We start from the raw sequence: 14,315 nt of genomic DNA, 5'->3' as shown, positions 1-14,315 counted from the left end.
TCTATGCCCAGTCACTTTTTCCTCTGCCTTTTAGAAGCTTCTTTAGCTTTTGAAGACTTCATAGAGTAGATGGGATATGAGCCGGACTTTGAAGGGCAATTAGACATGATGCCCATACAGTGGTAGAGGAAAAATAGAAAGAAAGGCATGAACAAAAATTTGGAGGCAAAGAGCCAGAAACCTTAGTTTTATTGAACTGCTAGGTTCCTAAAGGGCCTTGGAAGGCATGGAAGCTAAACTGTATCTAAAGACCAGATTGTTAAAGCTTTGGAATGTCAGGCTAAAGGCTTTATTTAGTAGGAGATGGGAATCTACTAAAGTTTTTGGAGCAACAGCAGTGTCAAGACCAAGATGACATTTAAGAGAATTGATACAGGAGCAGTAAAGTTAGATTGGAGTGGGGAGACCCAAAAGGTGGAAAGAGCAGGTCGGGAGACTCTCAGATGATTTCAAAGGTGAGCTAATGTGGTCCTAAATGAGAATGGGAACAATGAAGAGAACTGAGAAAGGTTGGGAAGAAAGCATTTCCTTGGCAGAAGTTTCCAACTGGTGGCACACATTTGAGCCACCTTTGGTCAATAGGTATGTTTTGTTTGGCCCAAATAATGTTTAAATTTTTTCATTTAGGTGCCAACATTTTAAAATTTAAAGGTTTTAAGTAAACATCCAGATTTATAGCTTCTCTTAGGGATAAAAGAAGAGTAAATTTGCCAACCCTGGGCTGATATTCAATTTGGCATCAATTAGCTAGAACTGAGTATTCACCATTCCTTTTTGGATGGGTAAGCTTCCTTCAGCTCAGAGTCCTTGCCTTTTCTTTTCATACTACATCTGGCCTCCTTCACTGATGTATGTCAACTTCCTGGCCTCTGATTTGTAGGAATAATTAAGGAACAACTGATCACTGAAATAGCTAAGATAAACCATCCTTTCATTTTAGTCTTATTAGGCAAAATCTAAATCTTAAGAAATGATACTTCAAACTAGAATTGATACTATCATTTTTATGTTAGCTTTTTCTTCAATTGCTCAAATAGTATTATATATACATAGCATTAAGTAAACCCCTCTCCTCTCCAATCAAACACCATTACAATATGAGATATAACAAATATATAGAATGATCTTGTCTGATCAATAATAAGGAAGGGACTACTTAAGAACAGCAGAGAGCATTTTCATTAAACCATAGTCCTTGGCAGAAATGGGATGCTGCCATTACAACTTTCTAGTGGATTTCTTTTGAAAGTCATTATACTCAAGATGGCTCCATAGGGAGGCTTGCTCCCATTACTAGTTGTGAACTTAGTGAACTTACTGAAGTATGAAAGCAAATTGGGGTTTAACTTGACTTTTGTATTAAAGTTTTAAATCATTTTATGGGGAATGTTCAGACACAGTGAAAGATTCTGAATTTTAGATTAAAAAGGTAATATTTGATAAGCACTCTGAGTGGTATTATTCTTCATTTTTTTTAATTCCAAAATCTTTTGCTTCACCTTATCTGCCTAGAATGTAAATCTAATATAAACATACTGTGCTATTGTTGAATATAGTATGGACTCATTTATAAATGATTTATGATTGTAATCAATCATAACCTAGGAAAAGTAATATCCTCTAAGGAAAGATCTATATTTAGACTACAACTGTCTATCCATGTCCTGTCCCCAATATTGGTATTGTGAACATGTGTAAAAACTATGACCACTGAATTTAAAAAAGTCCAGATCACGTATTGCAATTTAAAAACAGTATAAATATAATGAATAGCAGTCAGTTATACTGATATTCAGCTTGAAAAATTGGTAGAACAATCTAACTATTGTTATTAGTAATAGACACTTACTGGATACTTACTATGCTAGACATGAGTCTGTGCTTAGAAGTATTACATTTAAGGGTATGGAGAATTTTTCAATCCAATAGAGCATGGGCAAAGTGCTCAGCTCCATTTTAATTAACTGTGACTGTTTATTAAGAATTAAGTGTATTATTTACCATACACACAGATTGGAATAGGATAATGTCTTTTATACACTTCTTATCGGTTGCATGGCTCTTGAAGAGTGGGCGAGAATTAAACAGGTCTTTTTATTACAGTCTATTTAGTTCCTTTCATATTAATTCCTCATAGCTTCACTATTACATGTAAAGAAACTTTCTTTCATTTTTCTGGTGATTTTTAAACTATTCTTGCTTCTTAAATGGATTTCCTATAATTTAATTCTCAAGCTAGTGGCATGCAAAAGAAATTAAATGAGTTAATTTACTCAGTTAAATAGTATTAAGTGGATAGGATCTTCTCTGTACTATTGCAAAGCCATATTTTAACCAATAAAGGCAGGCCATAAAATAAAGCAAATCAAATTCATCACACATTATACGTACATAACTGAACAGGAATCACTAGCCCACAACCACAGGTAACATTTAGACAGCCGTTGAGAAACCAGATCTACCAAGTACTAGGAAATGTGCCATTTTCCTACATTATATGACCATAACCATTTGTCCTTCAATCTATGGGTGGTAAGTTGTGGGGTAGCTTCTACCAAGAATGTTAACTTTTCCTGGAAACAATTCCTTCTTTCTTAGAATTACCTGTAATGTTAAAAAATTCTACAAACAGTAATATCTATATTAGGGAGATAGACTCAATGTTGGGGCCAAATAGTTCATATAGTGAAGGTAATATTATCTCATAGGGTTCAATGATAAAATAAATAACCATAACTCATAATCTGTTAAATAATACGTAAGGTACTATTGTTATTATTTTTACTTTAAAAATAAAAACCAAACAGAGATTTGAAGAACATTTATCTGGAATATATCTAGGAACAAGGACACAAAAAATAAAATAAGATGAAAAAGAACTGCAAGCATACAAAAAAGATGTTACAAAGACCAATCAACAAACTTAACTTATTTTGCTTATAGGAAAGTCCTTTTCATCCTCACTGAAGTCAGCCCCAGTGAGATTTATGGTCTGTGGCCAAGTTGTTTAACTTCTCTAAGTCTCAATTTTCACATGTGTAAAATGATGAAAATAATAATTTCCTTGAATGATTATCATAAAATTAAAGGAATGTGGCACAAAGAATGTGCTCAATAAATGGTAATTATTATTATTATTATAGTTAGTTTTCAAGATCATAGCATATTACAAGAAAACAGTACAATAATGAAGAAACAATACACAGACAGAGTAGTTAGAATTATAAACTCCAGAACCAGATTATGGGTTTAGCTCCTAGCCCCACCACTTACTAGCTGTGGGGTCTGGGCAGATTGTTTTCAAAGGTGTGCAAGAGGCCACTGAGAGTGATCGCTGAGAGATATCGCTGACAACTGAATCGATGTTTAACCTTCACTTTCTCAGGACACCCTTCTCTAACCTCTAAATTACGTTTTCTTATATCTCTTATTGCACTCTGTACTTTACCTTCCTAATACTTTTCCCAGTCATAATTACATATTTATATTAATGTCTATCTATCTCCATTAGACTGTAGGCTCTAAGAGGGTAGGGAGTATATCCCCCTGAGAGACTACCCTAGCAACTAACATCAAATAGCCTCAGCGAATATTTCTGAATGAATGAATGAAAACAATATGGTCTCTCCAAAGACTTAGTGCTTCTTGTGTAGAATGGTCATATCTGGATATGCTGTATAAGAATGAAATGAGAAGATGGAACTGGAAGACAGCGCATTTGAGATTGTTTAGTTATTCCACAACTTCTGAAAAGACACACACACAAAAGACTAGCTTTAAAATCAGACCAGCTTCATGAACTGATTTAGTCAAATCACGCTGGTTAGTAGACACTGTTCTCTTTAGACGAGTTGTTCTCAACCAGTGTGAAAATCATTCGTTGCGATGGATTCACTTTTCTTCATAAATCAGAATGGTTTCATAGTTAAAACTATAACAACATATTCCTAAGTAAGCTCATGAAAGCATATGTTATCCACATGAACTTCATGTGTCCTGTGTGGGTGTCTCAATAAAAAAAAATGTTGTGGAGAAGCACTGTTCCAGGACAGTGACTTCTAATTGTTACAACTCTTCAGGGTGTGTTGAAAGATCCTCAAAAATCTCAGGAGTTTCAAGGGTGGTAAGAGTAATGCAGAAATAAGGAAGAAAGAGGACTTTTTTTCTCTTGGCTGTAAAATGACTGTAACCCAGTGGAAAGACCTCTCATTTGTGGGGAGTGCCTCCTCTCTAGTTACTAGTAGAGAACTATACGTTTCACTTTAAAAACACTGGCTTCCTTCTGGAACATTTTGTCTTGGCAACTTGAAAAGTCATATTATGGGACAGGAGTCTGTTCCAATTTCCCTTGTGTAGATGTAGGAATTTCCTTTGGGATTAGTCTGTGTGAGCCAAGGTTAAGCAAATGTACTTTAAATTTTGAAAATTTTCACATTTATATAAGCTTTTCTTGTCTCAAAAAGGCTTTTAGGATGGTATTTTGTAAATCCAACAATTTTAGTTACAACTTAAGGAAGAAGGACAATAGTTTATCTGAAGCAAACTCAAGACTGAAGACCTGGTGTAAAAATTAAAAATTGAGAAATGAGTCTATACTAATGCTGTTTTATTTAAATATGTATTTTCAGTTTGAGAAAACCGAAACTGAGTTTGAGTTCTAGCTTCACCACTTACTAGGTATGTGACTGTGGCCAAGTATATGCAACAAATCATCTAGTACAGCCTGGAGTTGAGTGCATGGGTTGTGCTGTTGACTGCCTGGGTCCATACGCTAACTCTATTTCCTACTATCCGAGTGACCTTGGCAAGTTTCTCAATCTCTCCGCCTTAGTTTCCTCCATTGTAAGTGGGGATAATAAAAGTACTGCCTCCTAAGGTTGTTGCGGGCCTGAAAGAGTAAACGCGTGTCCAGTTCTTAGACCAGTGCCTGGCTAATAATAAATACTGGAAATTTTACCTACAATTAGGATCATTCACTCACCCAGTTTGATTTTCTAATTTCTTGACTTGTTTACATTTCCTGAGATTTTAGACATTTAATTATAGAAAACAAGTGAAATATAAGCAAATAAATAAGAACGGCAAAGGATTAGTACAAAAATGAAAAGTCATGTTTGTATAGGGAAGTGCCTTCCTATTAAACCTGCATTGATCTACAGAAAACTGATACTGCAACAGTAAGCTAGAAGAAATCCAGATAGCTCTAGCTAGAGAATTACTGTGAAGAGCACTTTCCAGACATATTACTAATCCTCCATCTTCCACCTCCCTACCCTCCACCGCGAAAAAGAGGGGAACAATTTATTTCAACCTGTTGGTAGAGCAGGTGCTAAGTCAGGGCTTACTACAGTTTTCCTAATAAGAGTCACTGACTGTTAGAATAAAAGCAAAACAATCTTACTGTATATGAGAATAGAGTTCATATGATGATAACCGACCTATTCTGGATATACATCTAAAGATGAACACAGTTTGCAACCAGCATATCAATAAACTAATAAACAGTACTTCAAATGTTGAGATGCTATTATTTACCAATCAATTCTTACTTTGATTTACAAATTATATTTTCAGTGTTAGTTGTTAAATCTTATAGGAAAGTTCTTCATAAAGAAAAACATATGTTCTGTTATTCAAAACTTTATGAAGAATTTGGAACCACTTGGTGACAAGTTTAAAACAGTGAGTTCCCTTCCCCCATTTTTCTCATTAGCTTAATTATAACGGCATCGTTCAGGCATCAGAGACAGGCAAGCAATAGTCAGATTTATAGTATTGCGCCCTGTGAACAAAGTTTCAGGTGTCCACAGCACAAACCGGCCTTTAGTACTGTCAATCCTCGACCTGTCTCTCCATTGTATCACCTCTTCCCCTCATCCGGACCCTGACTTTTTACAGGCTGAGATTCCTGCTTCAAAGTTTTGCTGCTACTTTTCCCTTTAATTTTTGTGTATTTCTGTCCTCCAGGCCAAAATGCTAATGCTGAGACTGTGGGAGTAAACAAAAACAGAGTAGGGTGCACTCAACAGGCGCCACCTTGCCTCCCAGCCGTCTACGTCCTCATTCAGCTCCCAGGAACTCGATAATTCAACTTCACGGGGAGAGCCTTTTCCCAAGTCAGCGCCTGTGGAACTCTCCAAATAACCAATAAACAGAACTTCACCCCGGCTCAGTAGGAGCGCTCTGGGGTCTCTCGCCCCCAGCAGGGTCCGGAGGGGGAAAGGGACACTACTACTTGGAGTTCTCTCTCCCCCTGCCAACCCTCCAAACGCCTACTTTTCGAGATGCCAGTCGTAAACAGAAACGTCAACTACAGACAGTCTCACCTCCTTCTTCCTCCTCCAGGGAGTTCATGCAGGGAAAGTAGCCGGCCAGAGCCTCGAAGGAGGCGGAGAGGCTGCTCCGGCTCTGGGAGCGCTGCATGGAGCGTCCCGCAGCGCCGGCGCCCCCCAAGCCCTGCCGGCCCATCTTGGACGAAGACCCGCTTTTCCCGCGGTACAAGATACGAGGCGTCTTGGCGGCTGGGGCGCGGCGACCGCAGCGCTTCGGGGGCCGAGACGGTGCCGCGGGACCCTGGGGTTCTGGCCCCTGCCTCCCTGACCCGGTCCGCGCCAGACGTGGCTTTCCTGGCTGCCGGGAACTCCCCTCTGTCGGGGAGGGGCCAGGAGGAAGGGTTCGAGGCAGTGGCTGGCGAAGACCAGCTGCTAGCAGTCAAACTCCGAGGTCTCTCCAGAGGGAGCTGAGGATCCCGGAGACTGTGGCGGCTAGAGTCTCGTTGCCCTCCCCTCGCAGAAGATGCTGCTGCTGCTGCTGCTGTGCTGCTGCTGCCCTGGTCCCCGCCAATCAGCAGCCGTAGTGGGAGGCGGCAGCCGCCGCAGCACCTCCGCGGGCTGACAGCTCCTGAGTGCACATCTCAGTTTCTCGGCAACTCTGACCCAGAGTAGCTCCCGCTATTTCCTCTTCTCCCCACCTCCCCGGCCCCCTCCCATGGGATTAAGTCCAGAGAATGGTGGTTAATTAGATGCAATACGTTAGGCATCGCAGATGGGTAATATATCAGACAAATTTTTGGCAATCACTTTCCCTTTCCTCAGTTTTACTTAAATTTGTTAACGTTCCTCAAGCATAAACAAGAAATATTGAAATTTTCTGCAAGTATAACACAAAGGCTCAATTTTTAACAGGTTCCACGAAAGCCTAGAATTAAAGCTTTCTCTTTTACCTTCTTTCTTTATTAAAAAGCTAAAAAGTCAACAGAGGGAAAAAGGTTAAAAAAAATCAAGAGCCTGAAAAAGCACCAACACTAAAAAAGTAGTATGATGTTTACCAACTTTGCTTTAATTTCAGGAATTTTTAATGTTTTTTTTCTGCAAATTAAATAATCTGCTACCTATTGTTGCTAAGAATGACAATAAACACTTTAAGGTTTTAACATCTACATAAAAGGTAATATCCTTTAACATAAATTTGAAAGCAACACAGACATAGAAACAAAACAGTTTATAAGTGAAATGACATGTCGCATTCTGCAAACTGCAGATCTCTATCCTGGAACATAAAGCAACCATAATTCCATTTCAATAGGAGTCAGGAGACTGCCCCACTTTTTGTCACCTTAGGCAAGCCACTCAATCTCTCAGTTTCCCTATCCAGGAAGGTAGGAAGGTAGGGTACAATGATTCCAGTCCTAACCAAGTCACAGCTTTATTGTTGGGGATGTGTAATAGGGGCTTTCAAAATGTTTTGTAAAATGTAAAATGTAAATTATGTGATCTAAAATGGTACTTTCATACAATAAATATTTCCTGAATATATATGCACAAGTTCTTTGCTTGATGTTGTGGGAGATTGAAACACTCATTCAATTAATATTAATTGAGCTCCTAGTATATGTCAGGTACCTTTGTGAACACTTAGGACACAATAGTGATCAAAGCAGTTAGAAATCCCTGCTCTTGTGGAGCTTACATTCTAGCAGAGGGAGAGAGACACAATAAATCAGTAAATTATATAGTGTTAAAAGAGGATAAATGCAAATTGAAAAAAATAAAGTTAAGGGATATGAGAGAGTCTGCAATTTAAAAAAGGGCTGTCAGAGTGGGCCTCTTTGACAAGGTGACATTTGAACAGAGGTTTGAAGAAGTTGAGGAAGTTAGCCATTCTGATACGTGAGGAAGAGAGTAAGTCTGAGGCAGAAAAACCCTCCAGTGCAACGGCCCTAGGTGTGATGTCCTGGTTTGTCCATGGGACAGCAAAGAGGGCAGGGTAGCTGGAGTAGAGGGAGCGAGTGGGAAGGAAAGGAGGCCAGAGAGATGACGCAGAGAAGGGGACCAATCACACAGGACCTTCTAGGTATGTTAATGACTTTGGCCATTGGACATCACAATTTAGAAGGTACAAAAAATGCATTCAAGTAATAATCCTTTCAAATCTTTCTAAAAATTGGGAAACTTTCAGTACAAGTAAGAGTGCCGTCATATGGTAACAACTTTTGGTTGCTGAGACGTAGGATAATCCAGGTTTCTTGCTTTTGTTCTTCTGATAGGTTTTTGTCCTTCCTCATTAATATTCCTACTACTCTCTCTTAGTTCAATTTCCTGTTCATTATTCACTTTCCTAAAATATCAACATTTCAATAGAACACTGATAAAACCAGGAGTTTTATGAACACTTTTTCATACCATATTGCTTTTATTCAGAGAATAGAAACTTTTTTTGTGAGGAAGATTGACCCTGAGCTAACATCTGTGCCAGTCTGCCTCCATTACGTATGTGAGATGCCGCCACAGAATGGCTTGATGAGCGGCGTGTAGGTTCACACCCGGGATCTGAACCCACAAACCCCGGGCCACTGAAGTGGAGCACTCGAACCTAACCACTATGCCACTGGGCCAGCCCCAGAAACTTTTTTATTAAATGAAATTTTCATTATAAGAATAAAGAGAATCACAGAATTTGGGAAACTGAAAGGACTATTGAAAATCATCTAATTTTTTTTAAACATTTAAAATTTTCTTAAACACAAATTTTTAGTGAGTCATGAAAACAACTTATTAGGTTTTGATCAGCATTCTAAAAAATAAAATGAAATGAATAGCACAGTGTAGTCCATGTAGTTATTGCATCAATTGCAATATTGTTTCATGAATATGCATGTGTGTGTGGGCACACGCATGTGCATATGTGTATTGAGTTGTGATCAAGAGGAAAGTATCAAGGAAGAGGGATTGAGTAGAGAAATTCAAGGAAAATAAATTGGCCAGGGGTGGAAATCTTTTACTTTGACATCCAGGGACATCATAATGATAGCTGAAAGTCACTCTGGAAGGGAACGTCTTGGGTTTCTATTAGTGAGTGCATAGAGATAGGGAATCTAAGAACTGAATCATGGCTGAGTTGCTTGGGCCCTGCCTTCTCTTTGTCAATGACCTGGCTTTATGCACCAAGAAGAGGTTAGTCCGGAATAGTCCAGATGCATCCATTTCTACAGGAGCATCATTTCTCCCTCACAGTTTCAGAACAAGGTTGTCCTGGGGAGCTTTTTGGTACTTTTTCCTATAGTTAGGATCTTGGAGATATAGATAAGTGATAGGAGAATAGCACAAGGAGGAGCAGGGAAACTAAAGAAGAAAAAAGAAAATCACCTTATTTCATGGAAGAAAGCTTTAAGGCAAAAGAAGAGTGTGGCACACAGGTGTTAGAGACAAAACATATTAACAGCCAGAGACCTCTGGTCTTGAATAACTTGTGCAATATAATGAACTTATTGAGAAACTTTACAATTCTACTTTTTTGGTCCTATACTCAATTGTTTTCTTATGTATAATAAATATTATATAAATAGTATTTCTGGTTTATATATTTTTAACAAGTTGATTTATTATTCCTTATTCCATTCTGATATAAGTACTACCACCCCCAAAGTAATATAAAAATTTACATAAAAAATAAACTACCTTAAAAGATTGGAAATGTCATTCCCCATACCAGAAGATACATTCAAATGGCTTTGGATGTAGTTCTCAAATGATGGATCACTACATAGTTTCATTATATAAAACTAAGTGTAATTCCAGAATCATTATAATCCAATATTCAAATTATTTATAACTTTCTTACTCATCCAAAGATAATCAGATATTGTAATCCTATGATAGCATTCTATTTGCTAAATATGAAACATATCACACTAATTAAGCCACTTAATTCTTACATCAACACTGAGCACGTCATTATTATTTATTCTTTATAGATGAATTAATAAAAACCCCTTCAATAATATTAAATGACTTGCTTAACTAGAAAGTGGCAGAGCAGGACTCAAATTCAGATTTCAGGTTCAGTGGCCTCTATACTATATCATAGGTATCTTATACCATATACACAAAACACAGATAATAGATATAATATGAACTGTACAGTAAATTATTTGGCTTAAAATAAGTAAACTAAATATTGAAAATCTTCAAAATCATAATGTTTATTCTATGTACCAATGTTAAATCTATATTTGCCTTTTTTATCAAAACATAACAATATTACATAGCTTTATATGTATTTCAGTCCATCAATTCTAACAGGACTAGAAGGTTACGTCATTTATGTATCAATTTTTGTAATAATTTCTCAACGAAAAATCATCAAAATTTTTTTTTTACTGGTGTCTCATTATCTTTTTTTTTTTCAAAGATTGGTACCTGAGCTAACAACTCTTGCCAATCTAGCTGTGCTGTGTGGGACACTGCCTCAGCATGGCCTGATGAGCGGTGGCATGTCTGTGCCCAGGATCCAAACCAGTAAAACCCTGGGCCGCCGAAGCGGAGTGCGCAAACTTAACCACTTGGCCATGGGGCTGGCCCCCAAAACTTTAAAGTATGTTAAGTTAGTTTCCTCCTGAAAAAGAGGGTGGTCACTTAAGTGAAAACATAAAAAGGTTATTACATGAAGTAGTTATATAGTGTATAGACCACGGATTAGTTCAATAAAGAACAATAGTTGTGCCTTTGGCAGCCTTATCCTTTTCTATGCTAGAAATAATGTAGATGATGATGATGAGAACGCAAACTACTAACAAAGGGAAGGGAAGAAGAAGTAAGTCCCTCTGGTAAGTAGTGAAAAAAACAAGTAGTAAGGCCCAGAGGTGAATATACTAAAAAGAAATAGAAAAAGTACTCTTATTGCTGCTCTGTCACTATTTATTATTTTCTAGTCAACCCAGAAGTGGCTGTTTGTTGGAAGAGATAGGAATTGCTCAGGAGAAGTTATAGAGCTGTGATTCAGACTGAACTACCCTCTTTGTCTTGATATACATTTGCTCTTGGCAATATGGGGATTCATTTCTACCTCAGTCTTTACAATTGATGTCAATTACCTTGGCCACTTTGGACCATTCTTCTTTACAGCAAATAATTCTATGCTAAATAGAAATATTTGTGGATATATTTTGTTTGTGTTATTCGAAACCAACTCTCAGAATCCTAAAATATATATATTTTTTGCTGTAACAAAATATCTTTGCATTTAAGTCATGAGAGAGAAAATCCACATAGTTAACATTTTTATACTGACTTCAAATTGCTAAAAGTATTTAACAGTCTTGGGCAGTTACCCTTGGCTTGAATATGAAATCCAAAATACACAATCTTTTCTTCCATCCTCAGCTTAATGTCAATATAGTACAAATAAGTTATAAGCTTTTGTGACTTCAGTTTTGAAAATATTTTTGGTGTTTACTCAGCAGATTTTGAAAGTGAATACCAGATGTTAAACTTCAGCACCTGCTCAACCCAAAGCTTTCACAAAGGTTTGACGAAACCAAAAGACGTTTAGGGTATGGGAGGATAAAAAATAAACATTAAACGATCAGCCTTTTCATTATTTCTGTAATGAGATTTATGATAAGATTTGCCTTTATTTTATAACAGAAAATGTTCATGGAAGTAAGCAAACTAATTTATTGATTAGGCTAAAAAATAGTGAAAGATTTAACTGAAGAATGAAGGGAGAAAACTCTAAAGATCAAAGTCATGAGTCATAAAATCAGAATAGCTAGACAATACACGGAAAACAAATTTTGGACTCTAATATTAATTATGGCCCTTATGTATAATAAGAATGATGATGATAGCTAATGTTATGTTCTTTCTATATGTTACCTCATTTACTCTTCCTAAACACTCTATATGGTAGCTACTCTCATTTTTTCATTTCACAGACAAGAAAAGTGATGCATATTCATTCATTAAATATATGTTGAGTGCCTACCACAAGCCAGGCACTATTCTAGTCACTGGGGATATAGCAGTGAACAAATACAGACAAAGACCTCTACCCTCACGGATCTCACACTTTGCTGAAATAATCTTAGACCCCACCTACTATACGCCAGGACTTTTTCTAAACAACTTTACATACCAGCACATCAACTCATTCAATAAATATACAACCCTATGATGGAGATATTATTATTAATATATTCATTTTATAGATAAGAAAACTGAGGCACATTGAGGGTAAGTCTCCTGCCCAAGGTTGCATAAGTTATTAAGAAATGAAACCAGGATTTAAGCCCAAGATGTTTGATGAAGAGTGTTATAATTTGTCCAAAGTCATAAGTAGCAAACCCAGGATTTGAATACATGCCTTTGGACTCTATAATGCATACTGTAAACTGCTAAGTGACACTGCTTAAAAGAACCCACTGATATCAACAATTAGACAATGGGACTACCAATAAGAACTGTTTTTCCATCCATAACAAGGAACATGTTACGCATGTAGCATGGTAGTTCTGTTTTATCGCAAGGCATATTTAGGTAAATCTTGATTTAGCTATCACCAGGAATCCAAAACTCTTACTAAATGTCTTCAAGAAGTTTTAGGAGTCAGTGTACAGGTATGACTTCAGACAGAACCACATGAACTCAGCCTCCAGAGAAAATAGGAAATATACATTCATTAGATTTGTGATTTCATTGGTATTTGGCCACTGCTGAAAGTATATTTCCCAAAATGAAATGGAGTCAGTCATACTCCAAACATTTTGGATAAATAATACCAAAATTTAGAAAAAGAATGTTCATACCTTCTATATATCACCTATACAAGTTTTGAAACAGTCATGTGAAATACCACTTTCAAAGAAAAACAAAAATATTCATATAAAAAGGAAACAGTTTATTTCACCGATAAGATTAAGCATGATCGAACAATAAGTTAAGGATCTATAGGTAGACCACAAAAGTGACATTTAGAGAAACTTGTTTAGGACCAGGGAAAAGAGAGGTGTATGAAATACCATTATGTTTCCATCATTCAGATAGTTTTCTTTCTAATGTGTGATGGCCTTCACACTTTCCTTCATTTCCTCATTCATTCAGATATTTATTGAGCACCATATGCAAGACCCCTTTCTAGGATCTTCGTGTAAGATACATACAAAACATGAGTCTTGCTCTCAAGGAGCTCAGAGTCTGGTGGTAGAAGGTAGGAGGATAACATAGCCAAGCAAATCAAATAAATGCAATATGGTGGAATAAGTAGCATATTTCTGATAGGTTCTAAGCACTCTGGTGGCATAAAATAGGAAGTGACCAACTTTACTTAGATGGGCCAAAGAAGGCTTCACAGAAGAGATACCTGAGCTGTGTCTTGGTAGGCAGAAAATAAGGGTAAAAGAAATTGAAAACAGAAGTCTCTCTACCCCGACCATAATGACTACTGAATATTCCTCGTTTGCATCTTTGGAAATGAGTAAGGGTTGGAGCTCCTCATGAAGGCCTCTCCTTTTCCCAGTCCTTTAGGGCAGTGGTAGTGGCAAGGATGATTTCCAAGTTTGAAAAACTCCCTGTTCCAGTATTCTGTTCCACTATTCCAACCAATGCTCTGGCTTTATGATAAATTTACACAAAATCTTATAGTAACGTTAGAAGAACCATCTCAAATGTTTGTCAGAAAAGAAGAAACGTTTCTATTGTAATTCCCTTGGAATTCTAGATGAACATCACTTATCAACTTCTCATATCATTATGAGACCAATAGCATCTTAAGATTTTGTGTGTAACTATTTTGCATAAATATTCAGCAAGATCTAAAAATTTTATGTACGTTTCAGGTACCAATGCCAAAAACCACACAGTATTTATAATAAGTGCGTGCATTTAAACTGCCTTATTTGTTCACTATTAATTTATTCATTCACTATTCATTTACTCATTATTTATTTATTCCTTACTTACACCACAGTGTGACAACAATAGTATTATGTATGCATGGAAAATAGAGGGATTCCCTTAATTACACCTTAATTATTTTTC

General features: G+C 37.0%; 1 protein-coding gene across 50 annotated transcripts in view; it reads right to left on the bottom strand.

Moving 5' to 3' along the window:
• The window catches only part of RIMS2 (regulating synaptic membrane exocytosis 2), a 573,066-nt gene that overhangs the window by 23,549 nt on the left and 535,202 nt on the right, over positions 1-14,315 (bottom strand). Inside the window, exon 1 of one of the 50 annotated variants that reach the window (XM_008522451.2) lies at positions 6,327-6,934. The exons of the other annotated variants lie outside the window; for them this stretch is intronic. Within the exon in view, the coding sequence (XP_008520673.1) occupies positions 6,327-6,468 (142 nt within the window). The 5' untranslated portion in view covers positions 6,469-6,934. Of the gene's footprint in view, positions 1-6,326; positions 6,935-14,315 lie in introns of those variants that run through there. 50 annotated transcript variants of the gene reach the window in all.

The sequence above is a fragment of the Equus przewalskii genome, chromosome 8 (genome assembly GCF_037783145.1).
Source record: "Equus przewalskii isolate Varuska chromosome 8, EquPr2, whole genome shotgun sequence".
Lineage (NCBI taxonomy): Eukaryota > Metazoa > Chordata > Mammalia > Perissodactyla > Equidae > Equus > Equus przewalskii.
Note: the sequence above shows the minus strand (reverse complement) of the source record. Positions and strands in the feature narration are given on the sequence as shown.